The sequence below is a fragment of the Liolophura sinensis genome, chromosome 1 (genome assembly GCF_032854445.1).
Source record: "Liolophura sinensis isolate JHLJ2023 chromosome 1, CUHK_Ljap_v2, whole genome shotgun sequence".
Classification (NCBI taxonomy): domain Eukaryota; kingdom Metazoa; phylum Mollusca; class Polyplacophora; order Chitonida; family Chitonidae; genus Liolophura; species Liolophura sinensis.
The window spans coordinates 24,635,234-24,652,897 of record NC_088295.1 but is presented as its reverse complement, the minus strand read 5'-3'; the positions used below and the strand labels follow the sequence as shown (position 1 = coordinate 24,652,897).

The 17,664-nt window shown below is 38.1% G+C and overlaps 1 protein-coding gene across 1 annotated transcript in view; it reads right to left on the bottom strand.

The window, feature by feature from the left end:
* Positions 1-17,309, bottom strand: part of LOC135478496 (uncharacterized) — a 33,489-nt gene extending 16,180 nt beyond the window's left edge. The window contains 4 exon segments of the mRNA XM_064758627.1: positions 3,351-3,443; positions 12,354-12,385; positions 12,388-12,625; positions 17,172-17,309. Of these exon segments, the coding sequence (XP_064614697.1) occupies positions 3,351-3,443; positions 12,354-12,385; positions 12,388-12,502 (240 nt within the window). The 5' untranslated portion in view covers positions 12,503-12,625; positions 17,172-17,309.
* Positions 17,310-17,664: the final 355 nt, after the last annotated feature.

Genomic DNA, 17,664 nt, shown 5'->3' with positions numbered 1-17,664 from the left:
ATGGAGTTGAATACCTCTTAGCGTCATGTCCCGGATGGTAGAACCATACTGTTTCACCTTTTTGTCTGACACTTGGATTTACGGGGAAGCAGTGAAACATGGCCACATTCCTTTCCAATGAGTAAACACTCAAAAACCCACAGCTGCTAATTATGTTATCTTGTCTCACAGTTATAGGAGACTATAGCTTGCATGTATATAGGTGTATGTGTACTTTAATCATACCTGTAACACATTTCTACATTTCTGCCATCTACATTTCTTGATATTTATCTTGGCCCTGGTATGTTTCAAAGCTTTGAATTACACTTGTCTGTATGTAACTCTGCATAAAACAAAGGCTGTGTAAGTCATGTAGAGAAAATAAAGAAATCTATGTACCTAAGGATGAAGGAATGAATGATTATTTCTTAACATCACATTGGCAATATCACAACCATATTGTGTAGATGGGCCAGGACTGATTTGTGTCACAATATACAGATGTTGTGAAGCCTTAACAAAACCATTTGAATTGTTTGCCTTTTCTTTCAATGAAGATCTATTGCCACTCCTCATGGAAGAAGTATTAGCCAGTCTGTAGGTAGGTATGTAGCTGATGATTTTCTTTTTCTTTTTTTTTTTTTACGGAAGTTAAGGAATTTATTATTTTTAAGGGGGACAGCCATAAATGTAATGAACAAAACTACAATTGTAATTTTTTAAATGTAAATTATGTTCATTGTAGCTTACATTTTACATACATGACTCAAAAGGTATTAACGTGATAAAACTTAAAAACTTTCATATCACTATTTGTATGAGTATCCGATCTTAATTACATCTGAAACCATCTATAGATGTTACCTTTAAGGCTTTATGTTACTATTACTAGTTGACTGACTTTCTCTATGGTGCCAATACCTGGTCAACCATGCAACACATCACAAGTTTTATTGCAGTGTCATACACAAGGGCTAAGGATAACCTAGATGTGTGTGGCAAGGTATGGAGTATGTTTTAATCAATTGTGTACAATGGCAACTTTCAAACAAGTACTTTCTGGCAAAGGTGTGAAGAAACACTCTGATAAAGTTGACAGATTTATCTTTCTACTCGAGTATCACTTTTTGCTGAGGACTTCATGCCAGGAGGTTAATCAGGCCTCTGGGGTAAATAGTCCATTACTCTCACAAGAGGGCTTCACCAAACATTTACCTACTGACAGTACCGGTCTGTTCACCGAAACTGTGTGCTAAGTGTGCTGCTGTTAGTACTACCTCACTAAAACACCTATCAAGCCATCCAGCATCTTATTTGCCATTATAGTAAGGACCTAGTCAGGTCCCCAAGGCTCTTTTTTCATCCAATTAATGAACATCTAGGCACAAGTGGACATCAGTGTAGTGTAAAGGCTTCAGCACACAAGCCATTGTTTGTAGCAATCAGGCCAAAACGCCTGTGCAAATAGCAATTTAGGTTTACCTGGCCAAAGGTAATCAATTGTAAACTTTAATCTAGAGAGGTGTTGAGCTTTGTGATCAGCTATACAGGTATGACCACTCCATGCATTATTGTAATAATGTAATGGTATAATATTGATATCCCTGATAAAGCCATTTTTGTCATTTATTAAATATCGGACAAATCTGATGGATCTATGAACAATGCATACATCATTAACCGCAAGATAATTAGGGCAATTTACATTATTTTTGTAACATTGTTTCTTTCATTAGAAATGTGTGCCTCAGGAGAGAGAGCCTAATTTTGTAGTAACAGTTAGTGAACCTAAAGAATATCTAAGTGCAAGATCAATATCATTTACTCATTTGTAATGAAGTGTGCGCTTGATGTAGATAAGGCAAATTTCTTTTCCGGCACAAATGTTCAATTTACTTATGTGTAAACAACAATTTATAAACAAGCATTCCCTCTCTCATCTTAATGCTTTTAACTAGTAAAATTTCAATGTTTCCATTTTAGAAAATCTGCTGAAAGATAAAACTGCATGAGAAGCACTGGAACTGCATGTTGAGGATTTGTCATAAATTAGGTCATCTGTATATGTGTGCACTGTCTCTCAGATAACTGATCATGGTTTGGATATTGTACAAGTACATCTGTACATACTGTAGGCTACAGCGCTTCAAGACTGTATGAGGCATTGAAGATAAAACAAATGTGAAATTAATGAACAAAACTCTTCATTGTAGCTAATTATAGAGTACATATCCAGTTCCATGCATGACTGGTCCCCACAAAAAGCCTGCTGTTGTCTACCGGTATGCATAGCTGCAATCATGATGTTTTACACACAGGTGAATTCATACATGTGCTGTGAGACACACACTACACATACATGCATGATAAAATGCACATATGTTCACATGCAGTGACCCCACCCCACTTTTTATAGACATACATAAGCATATGTGAACAAATTAGCCAGTATGTGCCTCTAGATGATATGGTCATAGTTCCTGAATATGTCTGAGAAAACACTGATCTAGCACAGTTTCTAAAACAGACCATAATTTATACATCAATTATACAGGTCAATCGTCCACATAGACGTGCATACAGGTGCTCTGTTTGACATACAAATCCTGTACTCATCAATACAAAACATACATATGTTCTGATATACATGTATATCTAGGCAAAGCAGGCTACAGACCCATTAATTCACAAAAATCAATACAAGCATTACTGCCCTGTATAAAACCTGTATGTACCCTGCAGTGACTGAATGGCTAGTGGTAGGAATAGACTCAAACAGTAAGTACATGTTACATGTAGATGGTGTAGGCCAGTACCAGTTGCACCAAGCTACACTGTGTCCCATTCAACTTGATTCTATGGTTGGGACCTTTATAATGTAAATACTAAAATAGTGAAACTGAATGTCAGCTGTCTAACACCAATGAAGGTAGTTGTCACAAGTTGTAAAAGCTAAAACATGACATAAGGTGCTTGGCATGAAGCCAACGGTGGGTATGCAAAGAACAGACTGCCTCATGAATGTAGGGTGTGTAGCATAATGTAGTACAAATACAGCATGTAACCACGACCGGACTCTGTATACAGTATGATCACATAGGGAAGCCATTGAGAATGTGTGTACACATGTAAATTAACAAAAGAATTCAGTAGATTTGAATGTTTTTTCCCACATGCCTACCTTGCACCACTGTCACCTATCAAAGAAACATACATTTTGCTCAGCTATATACAATATTTATCCCACACAAAGAGCATTTGTTAAAATAAAAACATCTATATGTAATTATATATATACATGGATTTGGGCACTTATTATGAGCCACTCAGTAGTAACTAGTTGATGATACAGATGCGTGTGGACTTACCTTTAGGGCACAGAAAATACAGGAGTTCCCCATACAGCTGTGGCCAGACAGCCTGCGGTAACTTCGGCGAAACACATCCAGGTGCCAGAATACCTGAAAATACAAAACGTACACAACAATATTACAGGTAAATGACCAACACAATGTAGAGAACCACTTACAAGGCACTGAGCATAACCTGACCACAGACACATGTATACTTGCCAAATATACATAGGTTCATTTACAAGTTTACCTCATACAAGCAATACTCAACTATTTTAAATGCATTATGAGACTTCAACCATAATTTCTTGTTAAAATAATATGACATCATTTAACTCCACAATTTTATCCTAATAACTCAATTCCGAATTCCTCATACAGCATGTTTTTGTATGTATCTCTACAAAAATGTGAAAAAAATCTATTTTTATCATCTTTCAGTACGAAGTGATCATGCACATACATGTATTAAACAACTTGTGGGGAAGCAGAAAATGTGAACCACAAGAGTGGATGTTAATATCACAGAACACTAGATTGTGTACGAAAACATATCATCAACGCATGAGTTGTGCTATACTTTGTCAGTGTTACATACACCTGTGTATTGTTATTGTGACATTATCTCTGTGTAGAGTAGAAATGCTGCTGAGAGCGCCTGTCCTGTACACCAGCTGTCAGTCAGGGGAGAGGGGAGCACATGTTGCTCGGGTTATTGTCATGGAAAACAAAGCTATTGATATACGGTTGTGTGGCCCTGAATCCTACACCCATCCCCTGTAATCAATTTTACCTGACCCTTACCCTTGGCTAGAAGTTAAAACACCCAGTCTTGGGGGTTATGATTGCAGTGCGGGGAGCCATTCAGCTACAACTGCTGACTCATCTTTTCATGTATATGTACATACAACAGTACATACAGAACAGCATAGCCTGATTTGAACAGCCCAGACCTATACAAACTAACCTCAAGTGTTTATTTCTGTTCTTCAGAGACTGGTTTACTAATCAGCGGGATACTTACAGTAAGAAAACACAGGGGGATACTTATAGTAAGAAAACACAATCTAAAAAAATACCCTTATTGCCACTGCAGCGACCTCCGGCATTAAGAAGGAACAATTCGATAACATTTTCATAATATCAAAATATCATGTGCCTCTTTGTAAAATGGTCTGATACTAAAATGCTCATTATTATGTAATTATCCTAACAGAATTAGCACAGAAGTAATACACAGTATTGTGGTACTGCAACTGAATATAGAGGTGCAACCAATAACTTTAATGAGAGAAGTGCAAACCAATCAAAGTAATGTATACTTTCCCACTTCAGTCATATCAGTAGAGTATTTGTCATCAATGAGTTAATACCAATGGCACATATAAGTAATTTCTAACTATGTTCATTTCTAATTATTAAGTTTTGCCCCGCTAGATGAACTCACAAAAATGTTACTACTTCTGACTGCCTGCTTGAACAAATGAATCCATTTGAGTGATCTCTGGAGACTACTACTTGTAATAACCTACTTGTGGAACAATATATAGCCTATAATGTGGTATATATCAATTTACCATTTCATGAAACAGAGTAACCTTAACACAAAAAACACTTTTAAAATTCACAAGTAAATAACCTGCATTTTATAAATTATAAATTTACATTTACAAAAACAGAGAGAAATGATTACTGAAGCGTATTATAATGTTAACCAGTCATGCAATCTAGCATGTACATTTGTATAATAATTAAATTTACTGTTTACACAGACGTGAAATATTTCTGCTACATGATATATGCAGGTATCATGGATGTACTATAAACAACCATCCCTTCATGACACTCCTAGCTAAGCTATCATTTATCTGTTTTATCAACTGCTGCCAAATCTGTTGATGTCAAGGGGTACTCCACCTCTGTCCTCAGCACATAGAATCCTTTATTAATGGTTTATCTCGATCAGTAACAGAAGCAATCATGAAAATACTCTCTGATATCATCAGGAAATCGTGGTGCTGGTCAGTGCACGGGTTCTAATTTCCAGGAGTACTATAGGGCAGCTATTGTTATGGACACTTGCCATTCTAAAGTCATGTGATGCTGTCCTATTGTCTCAATGGCTGTCACAGTTGATAGATGACCAATGTTAATTTCCTGTTAGTCAATGGGTACAAACTTTCACTGGTCACAGAATCCCAGTAATAATGGCAGTGCCATCAGCACTTCACTGCGTATTACCTGTTAAGACACACTGACACGTGACCAATGGCTACCTCCTCAGTTTAATAGGCTACATCAGACAGTGTGCCAATAGAGCATGAAATATTTTCTCATTACTGACTCTCTCCAAGCTACTGTTTCATTGTTCTCCGTATGGTCACATCTGTTTCCAGATTAATATAATCCCAGAGAAGTACTAACATAGCAGTTATAATTAAAATAATATCAGAAGCTCTTTCATAAACTACCAGTTAGCCGCATATCATCTTCCTACAGCAAAAGTAACAGGTCCTATGAATATAAATATTTTACCTTCACCAACAGTTACCACTGCTCTTTGCATTCATTCAAAAACAAGAGAATCTGCATAACAAAACTTAGTTCCAAGGATTCAACTGTAATGTTCCCTGAATACAAGTGATGTAAAAATAAAGCCCTTTTCAAAGCATTTCTTTTGTTTCCAGGTTACTCTATCTGCATAGTTTAACCACCTGTGGGCATCCACCTATACTCATCAAGCACAGGTGAAGTCACACTTTTGAGTTAATCTTGCTAGAATTCCTCCACAAAACACCTTTGAAGTTCAGTATGCAGAGCAGGTAGAGATCAAACAATGGCAGAGAGCAGACAACAAGCTGTCCAAGTTACCAGAAAGCTGGGTGAATAACAGATTTGCTAGGTCGCTGCTACATTCTACCCCCCCCCCCCCCCACTGAAATCTGAGACACAGGATGTTCAGGTGTAGGGCTTCCTGAATACTAATTTCAGTTTTTTTCATCATACTACAATTCATCCAGGTTCAGGCTGGGCAATGTTAGGAGATGGCTTTTTAAATTTAAATTTGCAACTTCCTGTCCGATTCAAGTACTGCAGCCATGAAGGATAAAAAAAAATGTTCAAGTACCTTCTGACTGACAGATCAAAGCATGGAGGTGAAAGAAAGCTGGCTGGAGAGCCTGTGTGGGCAAACAAAAACTGTCCACACTGGTGCTGTCAAGAGGTCAAAAGCAAGCTTATCTTATGGAGTAATCATATGAAATGATTCACCATCCACTTGGGGTAAGGTACCCACCTCTTGTCCTTAAGGGCAGTCAGCACAAAGGCCATTAGGAATTAGGGTAGGGTGAAGACCACCCTGTTCAGACATCACACAGGATGTTCTAGGCACACCTTAGGACACAGTAACCACAATGTTCACCTGAGGCTAACAGTGCTATAGTGTCATCGGCCTCAGAGACTTTAAGTCTGTATCGCTACCTACATCAAACAGATTACCTGTTCAGCTTAAAACTGGATATGGGCAATAACTATAATGTAGATACATATTACTTTTTTTTTCATTTCTACGTTCAATTTATTTACTGATATTGAGTTAGCTCTCATGAATGTATACAAGTCTAAAGACTACAGACCTGTCTATCTGTACATGTATAAATGATTATATACATGTGTGTGAAACTGACACTAAACGTTGCCTTTATTCAGAAGTGAGGCACTTTATTAACAATTCACAGTGAGCAGTGACCTTATGATATTTTGGTGGTGTAGTTTCAAAGCTGTTCCGGATATATTTAAATGTCAACCGTTGACCTACGTATAAGGACAGACAACCCACTTCCTGTCACTTACCCGCTTGGTTCACCTTAACATACCTGATGCCTGTCCAGTAAAGATTAATGCTTAACGCTTAAACAGACAAGAAAAGGTTAACCCTAGCATACAACAAGTTTACAAATAAAACTCATTTTAGCTACCTTTTATTTATCTATTTTTTTATTTATTTATTTCAAATTATTTCAAACTGTGTGTTAAGCTTTAAATCTTGTTTTATCAATGGAGATTTATTTTTCAAATTTGACATATTTAAAAGATTAGCTTTTATTATGACAATTTATGTACATCTTTTTAATCTGATACTCTTTCAATAAATTTTTCAATAACAATAAGTTGTTAAATGAAATACTGAGATCATCAAAGTACCAGCGACTAAAGTCACAAAACCATAACTGTATGTACATGCAATATATACCTCCATTAATATTCTTCATTTCTTCATACATAGGCAGGGTTAACTGGTTGCACAGTACTCATTTTCCTATACTTCAATGCTAACATCTGAAACTTGTCTCATGAAATATATTCATATGAAAATGTTTCTTTAATTGACATTCACAAAAAAACATCTATCTTAAAGGGGCCATAGCTAGTGTTTGTGTACTCTAGGTGACTAATCCACACTAGAATTTATAGCAACACATATCAAAACTTCACATCTTGAGATCCCTTCCAATCTTTGTAATGAAGCAATTTTTTTACTGGTGAAACAGACTATGAATTGTTTCACTCCATCCCAATACAAACAATACTGTCTGTTTTGTCACAAACAATGCTGTTATTGTATCTGTCTTCTGACCTGTTAGAAACCCATCTAGGACAACAGTGGCGACATAAAGTTTGATATTTTGATGAGATTGTAACAGGGGTTTTGGCCTGGCCTGTTTGGAACAGCCACTGTAGGTGTAATTTGTTCAACAAATCTATGACTAATGGGAAGGGGAGGGGGGGGGGGGGGGGGGGTTGTGAAGACCAGCCAAGCCTACCTGCAGATCTGTCTACCTTCATGGGCCAGACATTACAGCTGGTCATGCTTCAGCATACTGACAGGGCAAGGTAATTATAGACATACTATACACATATTCTGTAGACTACATGAATTATACACATATTCTCAGGTATGATAAACACAGCCGCAACTCCTGAGCGTGTGCTACATAATAGCTTATCTCCATCTGTCATAATACAGCTCATAATATGGCTCAGGTATTGAGTAACATGCCTGTCATTAGGTGATCAGCACACCTGTGAGAAAATCTACAAGTGGACTCTATCTGTAATCTGTAATGCTGACACACACACTGACTACCCAGATAAAACTATACAACATGACATAACTTTTATACATCATCTTTATATAAAGTAATAAAAGATACATGCTGAAATAATATTACAAACGGTAATACATTTGCATGGTCATCCTAGAAATTCAGAGGAATCTGTCTTGTTTCTTTATAGTAAATAGTCACATATACATGTATATTTCAGTTAGCCTATTTCCCAACAAAGTTTAACACAAGCCAATCTGCTTAAAGTGAACATAAAGTCTGCCACTATATATATATAGAAAAAAGGATATAAAACACGGTTATCATCTGAAGAAAAATATTGTGGAATTGCATTATTTTTCCTTAGCAAAATCATATTTATTATAAAAATATCTTCTTGAAATTTTCATGAAAGACATTTATGTTCGATAAATTCCCTCATGTTGGTACAGCCAGCTACGCATCATGCTAACACCCATGCAGGTCAAAGACAAGAACGAGCAAGACGGCTGAAACACCATGCTTGTGCCCAAGATCGTCCAGCCCGAGTGCTGGGCTAAAAGAACATTGGCCCTTTGAAAATGGAACAGAACTGATACCCCTTTTTATTAGGTGTTTCTGTTTGTATTTTCTCACTGACATATTAATTATACCGACAGGACAGGAGAGCTCCTAGGTTTTGTGATGTAACTCTAGATAGCTATAAAATGTCAAAATGTGGCTAGGTAATGAAAATCAATTGCTGTTTACTTTGTTGATAAGGAGTGTAGAATTTTTTACAAATTTTTACATTCCTGGAATACTACTTCATCAATTAAGTGTGCTTTAGTGGCTAACTTTATGTTCACTTTAAGTTTACAATTAAGTTTTCTTTGTTCAGATATGGTTCATATGCTTTCATATGCACGCACAGGGATGTTCGTGCATGCACATAATCATACAGTGGGTTGCCTGGGGGAGTGATTACTGAATACAATATGAAGGCTGCTACTGCACTTAACTCAATATGTAAATCTCCAGGTATTAATGACGGTCTAACCAAAGGCTAGACAGGCAACATTTATGGTGGGCTTTGTTCTTCTGGGGGTTTTCTCTTGATGTGACAGTTTGGAGATAAGAGTAGATAGCTCCCCCAATGTACCTCACTGGTGGTTTACCGCACGCTTGTGACTGAGACTAGTGTCTTTGCTCAGATACACTCCAATGATTACATGAGAACTCTTGTCCTGCCCAATCTCAACACAACTACTCCCCCTAAAGTATTAATTATTAGGATCAATGGGAATGATCTCTGAGATTCGTTCACAGAAGAGATCAGATATCATTAGCCTGTGAACCAAATGTGTGCAGAATGTGTCTATGGAATACCTTGTAGTTTTAGGTAAATTAAATGTCCAGCGTGACTGCCAACAATATGTCCGTGATCGGTGCCCTCTACTTTGCCCTTGGGCCTCTAGAAGCTGGGTATGTTAATTATGCAATTTGAAGGCATGCAGAAACATGTATCCATACACTGTATAGGGGGAGCTCTTAAACATACGTCCCTGCCCTATCTAATAACAGGTAATTGTATATGAGGCCTCCCATTTTGGCAGGGTGCCATTGTCCGCTTTTTTCACCTGAGTACTTTAGAATGAAAGAGAAAATTGTAAGCCTTGAGTCTGCTTCCCTGTTACTCTACAGCACACAAAAGGCTTTGAGGGGCCTAAGCCATCCAAACACCCAAGCCAGACCAGGCTGCATTGGCAAGCTGCCAACCAAGCTCTTAGGGTGTCAAAGTAGTGGAACAGAGAGGGTTAGGGTTCTTTACTCAACAGAGTGGAGAGACCCACAGAGAAGTAACAGTCAGGTCCATCCATGTAGTCTCTGCATGAGGAGAGAGGCACACAGGTGTATTTGTTGACAGCTAGGTTGACACAGTAATATAAGGCAAATATTGGCATAGTCCTGCCAGGACAGTTTTCAGTCAATATTTCTGGACACTTCCTATGACTTTATTGGTGTGCAGTGTATATTTTGGAGCGGCAACCATACAGCATAACCTGTGCCGTATTCCTGACCCAACCCTGTCAATTACACTACAGACAACAGCCAAACATAACCAAAAACACAGGTAAACCTACAAAGGATTCATACACATACATGCATGTATCAAGATAATAGCTGCCTTAGCCCATATCAATCTATCAATGACAAAAACTCAAGGAACTTACAACTAAAGAGAAATGAATGTAATATTTCTGAAGACTTCTCAATGAACATTAAGGATTTGTAATTCATCTCCATGAATCGGGCATTGTAACAAATGATCTTTTTTCAACATCAGCATAAGAAGTGATGTGTATGGCATTTGGCTGTAGTAGACTGGTCTGGCTGTCACTAGAGATCGTCAGCAGAAATCTCATTAACATAGGATTGATGGACCTCAGTCCTTGCCCTGAAGGTAAACAGACATTTAGATAGGTACAGAGCCATCACATAGCAGCAAAGCTTTGTCAGTCACGGCACACAAACGACCCTCACATAACACCTGGCTGGCTCAGTCACCAAAAAGCATACCCAGACATTTACCTGGATTTCTAAACTGCTGTACCAGGATTTCAACAAAAACAGTTATAATTCTGTAGTACATGTGTATTTTCCAAATCCTGTTTTACACTGTTAAATGATACAACAACCTCAAACAGCCCAGTTTGCAGACAGCTTGAGGTTGAGAAGTAGCATAGGGAGATGCCTCATCTCTGCTTATCTCACTGCAAACACGGTCAGCAGACCTCTATTTACACTATCATGGGGGCTTCACCCAGCCGCCTGTGTACATAATGTCCACCCCTGATGTGTTGATAAGTTTTCACAAGTTAGCTTCCCCCACAAAAACAAATGGACCCATGTGCCAGGGCTAAGACAAATGCTGCTGCCAGACAGGTCTTGTTGATTCTGGACAATTCTAAACATTCTCTGGTCAGGGATACAAGATGGTAGATTTCTGGACAACTGCAGAAGGATGCAGAGCAGACCTGATTTGCTGTAAAGCTGGATTATAGCCTCAAGACTGTCAGTGCCAACACAGTAGATGGTTAGATTTTATCATCCCTGGATGAAAACAGACCTGTTCAGGCCATTCAGTTCAGTCAGAGGCCAAGGCACATCAACCAATCATCTTGTAAACGACTGTATCAGCCTGACGATATAACCACTCTGCCCAATGGTATATAATGTATTAAAGTCTGGCTAGACCTGACTGAGAAGAGCCCAAGCCCAGGAACACATAGTTGACACCTTCACTTCATATCACAGCTACTGATATAAACGGAATTCCACACTTCAAGACTTTGTTAAAGGGAAACATAAAGGGTATGACTGGAAAGGGTGTATTTTATTTTTAAGAACCTGTTACACACTTTAGACTGGACTGAGTCAGATTTTGGGGCAAATTACTTTACTTTAATTCTGACTACATTACATGCACCTACAATAAATGACTTAAAAATATCTATGCGTTTATAAATAAAGAAAATCTTTGCCTTCATAAAACACACTTTTAGCTCCCATTGATCATTTGTAACAACAAATTGATAAATGGCTAATTAAACCTTCATGGAGTTCTCATGCAATGGCTGAATCACTCACATTTAACACTAAATCCAATCTATTCAGTACAAACAGATCAAGTTAGCCTAATTCAAAACAACGTGCAAAAGAATCAATGCTAGACAGGTACACAGGGACAATTTGACAGAATATATCACAAAATCAGCCCAATTTAGATGATGTGTCAAATCTGCTTAAAAAGGATTCTGTTCATGCTGTGGTCAATTTGACCTGAAAATTGTCCTAATTGTTACAGCTTTACAGGTACAGTATTTGTGAAGTTATTGGCAGTTGGTCTGTCATGTAATTGATCAACACCTACCTGTACAGCACTGTTTAGGAAGCAATTGTTCTCCCAGGAGCATTCCGTAACCCTTTGTAATTGCAGAATGCGATGCTATTATGCCTGTTCCAGGTGTCGTAATAGGCCGCGGGAACTCCCATCTCAAGTCCGTCATCACACTCCTCCATGGTAACAATCCAATGTTAATTTCTCTCCTCGTGTAAAATGTAACACTCCAAAATCTCTGAATTAATCCTCATATGGCATAAAGTCCTTGTGGTTAACATGTCCATCACAGGCCCTCACACAATCTGAAATGAGGGGAGTACAGTGTTATACGACAGTATGATCATTCAAATGTCAAACAGCATCACCTGATGGGTAAGACACCATGACAGTTATTCACACAGCTTACTCATCTTTGACCAGGAATGCCAATATGTCCATCACTTCAGTGGGAACACAGTTATGAATATGAATACATGCACCAGTCCTATATATAATTAGATATAATCAATTCAACTAAATTATTCAAAGTATACTAAGAATTTTAAAACACTGGATACATGCATGACACTCTCCAACGGAATGAAAGCAATCACTATCATATAATAAACAAGTGACAAGCATACACTATCTGTTTTAATGTCTGGATTTGGATCTTTCATAACTCGTTTAATTCAGAAATACATGACAGTAAAAGTCAACAACTGATACTGGTAGTAAACAGCTGAAATGGTAAAATAATTAGTAATTAACCTTTTATCATCAAGCTTGAGCAAGCTTGTTCACGGTAGCAAACGGTAAGAGAGATAACACTCCTGGTTATCAGACATGCGGCCGTGTTAATTTAACTCACCTGGCCAGGGTACACAGTGCCGTGAATTTGATACAGCTCACACACAAGTGTAACATTAGCTGATTAATTAATGAATCAACTCAAGCGTTCATTTATTATTACATCACTGTTTGTCTTCATGTTATAAATTGTTTTGCTTAATTGCTCAACTGGACATTCATCATGAACATAATCTAGAAATCCATTCAGTTTACATAAGCAAGTGGCACCAAGCCCTCTTGGCCAGGTCATGCAGCGTTTCAATTTAGAGGGTAAATGTTGGTCAAGCTGGCATGGGTTCAGCTATCAACAAAAGGACAGAGATAGGCCATAAATAAAATACAAACACAAACAGAGGAAAGACTCTGTACACATTTGGTTATCCCCTGGCTCAGTCTGTCTCAGTTTATCTATCAGATCACCCATTCACTATGATCAAACCGGATGTCTACAGATTAACCATTCTTGGTAACCAATATTAGAGTGAGATCTTCACTTTTTCCACACAAAAACATCTTGCTCGCCAACAAACAAGCACCTACAATCGAATCTAGAAAGCAAAACATGTGGTTCATTTACAGCAAAGCATTGCTGACATTTGTGTGTATTTGTATCAAACATCATCAAAATTACAAACCAACTGAATGGTTCTCAGCAATACATTCAAAACAGCCATCTAAAAAACAGCATAAAATGTACACAGCAGAGGTAATTTGCAGTTAGCTTAATAAACTAAAGGATATTAATTCCTCTTATCTAAAGGTTTTACATTACTTGTAAAGTATTTAGTATAACTTCTACATATGCAATTTAATAATAAGTATGAAGATTCACAACATTAGTTATGCAAAAATGCAATTTGAATTTAAAACAAATACAACACTAACATAATACAGATATAAAACAAAGTGATTAATAATGAAGTTTTCCATCTACAGTTTTTATCTCAGACTTCATATCTGCTCTAGTGTCAGCTGTTCAACATAAATAAATGTAAAAGTGAAAGCAATAATCTGTAATTCAGCCTGAAGTAACTTCATCATCATACAGGACATCTGTCTTAATTGCCGATAGGAATCAGTGTAAAACCACAAGAGGTAAAGCATCAAAACAACCAAAAAGAAAATGATACACTCTGCAATATTACAAAAATAACTGAAGGTTGGCCATGATCGCCTGAGGCTAAGTCTTCATACAAAAGCCAGTTTGTTAGGTACAGTAACATCATTCAACCTGTTTGACAAATCTTACTACAGGGTCAAAGTTACGCTTACAAAGTCACAGAAAGTGCTTCTTTGCAAAGAAAAAAAGTTATTTTACTACCAGAAGGCTTTTAGAATATCTCAGCTTTAACAGAAAACAGCTGTTCATATAAAGTGGTCTTAAAACTGAACATCTGTCCTGAAAAACACCTGAAAGTTCAATTTAGGTTCATACAAAAATGGGTTGTAAAAAGACAAAGCAAAAAAAAAAACAATTAAAACTAAAATGACAGTTAAAATTCTCACCTGCTACATCTCTATCACTCTTAGTAATTATCCATTTCACAAGTATGACCAGATATACCCTTCTTAATAGTAATAACTGCACCTCCTGCTCTGTCTTCCTCAATAACACCAGTGATAATGTTCTAACTTGTTAAAACTTCATGCTTTAAAACAGAGTGAGCTCAACAGGAAAACGTGCACAGATTAGAGAGTAAGACTTGATTATTAAACAACAACCCTGCAAGCTAGAAGAGAAGATTAGCAGCAACTGTCTTAATCATGTTCTTCAGCTCAGCAAGACATCAGTTAACATCACAGCCACTGTTAACTCTATACCTGAGCCCTCTAGGGCTATAACACCCTCAGCTGGGATTCTATACAGCAAGCTACAAGACTATCCCCAGTCCAAATACTACCTGTTGTACTGCACTTCCCTCACAAGCTGTTGCTCTCTCTTTCTGGATTTCTACAGTCCAGCTTCCTTTGACAATTATGTTTGACCACAGACCATCTGTTACAGGTCAGCCTTTAACCCTCACAGGTTTGTTGGCTGCAGACACCAGGCTTTGTCTATGTCAGCCATTAAAAGGATTCAGGGAAAAAATTTACATTGGATTAACCAAAAGCTTTCAGGAACTGTTACCCACACCTAGATAACATGGTGTCAAGTGTCCCACAAGCCCATTGTTTCAGGCAGACTGGGGACAAACAGTACAGCATAAACCTGCCATCTAGCCAGGAGACCTCCATTTGCATTGTAATTTGGGTAGACAAGGTCAGACACCCTAAAGGTAGTAAGGGGACAATTTGTCAGGGAGTTGCCGACTAACAGACTCCAGATGTGGCCATCTCTGATTACATGTTCATTAGCCTTGGGTCCTAGAGCACCCACCACCATCTCACCACTACAAATACATCATTAACAGTGACCAAGGTAGGAGTTCCATCCATGTTAACTTAACCAGTGCTCAGATGTTTGGGTTAACACTTGTTCAAGTAACTCTCCATGGGACAGGTACAATTATGTCCACACCTGCTGTGTCATCCTCCTTGGTCTCACTGGGACCTCAAGTTCTTTAAAGTTCTGTTTCTTATCAGGCTTTATTGTTTTGTAAAAAACAGGTCCATCTGCATGAAAGGATGTAACAAAAGGCTGGTAATCTTGACACTTGTTCCCACAGCTTTTATTCTGTAGGTAACAGAACTTGACACACAATACAGGACTCTAGGTGGGGGCTTTGAAAAGGGACCCCATGGGTACTTTATCTCGTTTTATGTATAATGATGTATTTTTGGATTGGACTCTGAAGTACATGTTTCCCATATATTCTTTTCTATGTGACGGCCTTGAAGAAGAACAGTTTCACTGTAAGTTGATCGTGCTACCTTTGATAAATAAAAATATTATTATCACATATTACATATGGATTTGAAAGTGCAAGCAAGTCAAGCAGTGGCTCACATCATATGAAGGCCGTAGTCCGACAGGTGCCTACTAAGACAGAAACATTTCTGTAGTTTTTAGGTTTCTTGTGTTAAGCTAACACTCCTATTAAGCTAAATTAACCATCGTTCACCTTTGTCACTGGCTAAACTAATTATTCAAGCAACATCATTAATTACTCTTAACAGCTGATCTCCATGGAAACAAATGAATACACCTGGATCAGGTGTCGAAAGGTAATATCCACAGTCACCAATAACCTTCCGTTATGTCTGAATTTAATTTCAATCAATACCTGGGTGATTCAGCCAGAGCCTGTCTGGTCTGTGCCATGTGGAAAAACCCCTGACGCATACCTGTATTTCCAGGTTTAACTAATAGTCTATCCTTAGCAAGGACATATCAGAGTAATTTATTATGTAACCTGTGTCCTTGCAAACAAGAATTAATACTGCATCTTTGATGTTGCTTTATTTTGTGCAATAAGTATCTAATAATAAGCATCTCTTGAAATATTCATCATAAACTCTGAAGGATTAATGTAGCCATACCATATATAATTAACAACATAATACTGCACCACTGCCGTACTAACCCACCTTGGAACTGCGTGTATTGAATCTGAATGTTACTTGACCCCATCTCATTTACCATTACAGTTAGCCCTACAGCTCCCTATGTACACAGACAAACCATAGAACCTAAGACCTGTTTGTACCTTAAGCCCTTTCAACCCCATCAACTGTGGCCCAGCACAGAAAACACTACACTAGCAAGAATCACCAGTCCGGCAACATACATACATAAACAAACATGCACCTGCATACAGTCAGATGCAGTCTCATGGTTACATAGGTGTAGAGGTACATTTACCTGTATATAGCTTTTGTTTCTGACAAGGAACGAAAAAGCGTTTAGGCCGACCTACGGGAGTATCGGGTTTACTACTGTACCGTACACGCCACAGACAACTAGGGCGAACACCTGAGACTGAGCGAGAGGCCGGCCCAGTTAGCCAAACCTAGCGCTCAGCTCCCGTCCCGCCTACCTCGGCTAGATCATAGTACACATATCGACACACAACTCACCATAACTGTCCGATATCAGGATCCACAGCAACACAGTAAATCCAACAAGAACAGAAATCAAACTCACTAAAACAACAGAGAATTCAGCGTAGTAAAATCCCAATCGGCAAAGGTAAGTTTTCCGCCATGATCACTGTGATCGTCCTGCGCATGCGGAGCGATACATCCGGACAAGTGCCAACGTGATCCGGCATATCATTAGCCTCACAAAAGCCCAGGTAAGGGAAAATAGTCCGTATTACAAGCGTTAAAAGAAAAGCTTTCTGAGTACCTAAACAGGGTATCTACTGCTTTTTACCCCTGAAACGACATAATGCAACAATGTTTATAGGTTTTAACCCAGTTCACTATATCTTGTATACAGTTTGTATAGTAACATTTTCGTGACTCACCTTCGGTTCGGCGGAGGACCGGTGTGTATAGTGTGTGATGCGGCTCAGGTAAGAGAGTCCTCTTGAGAGGCTAAATCTTCGCTGAATGGGCCAATGATTTT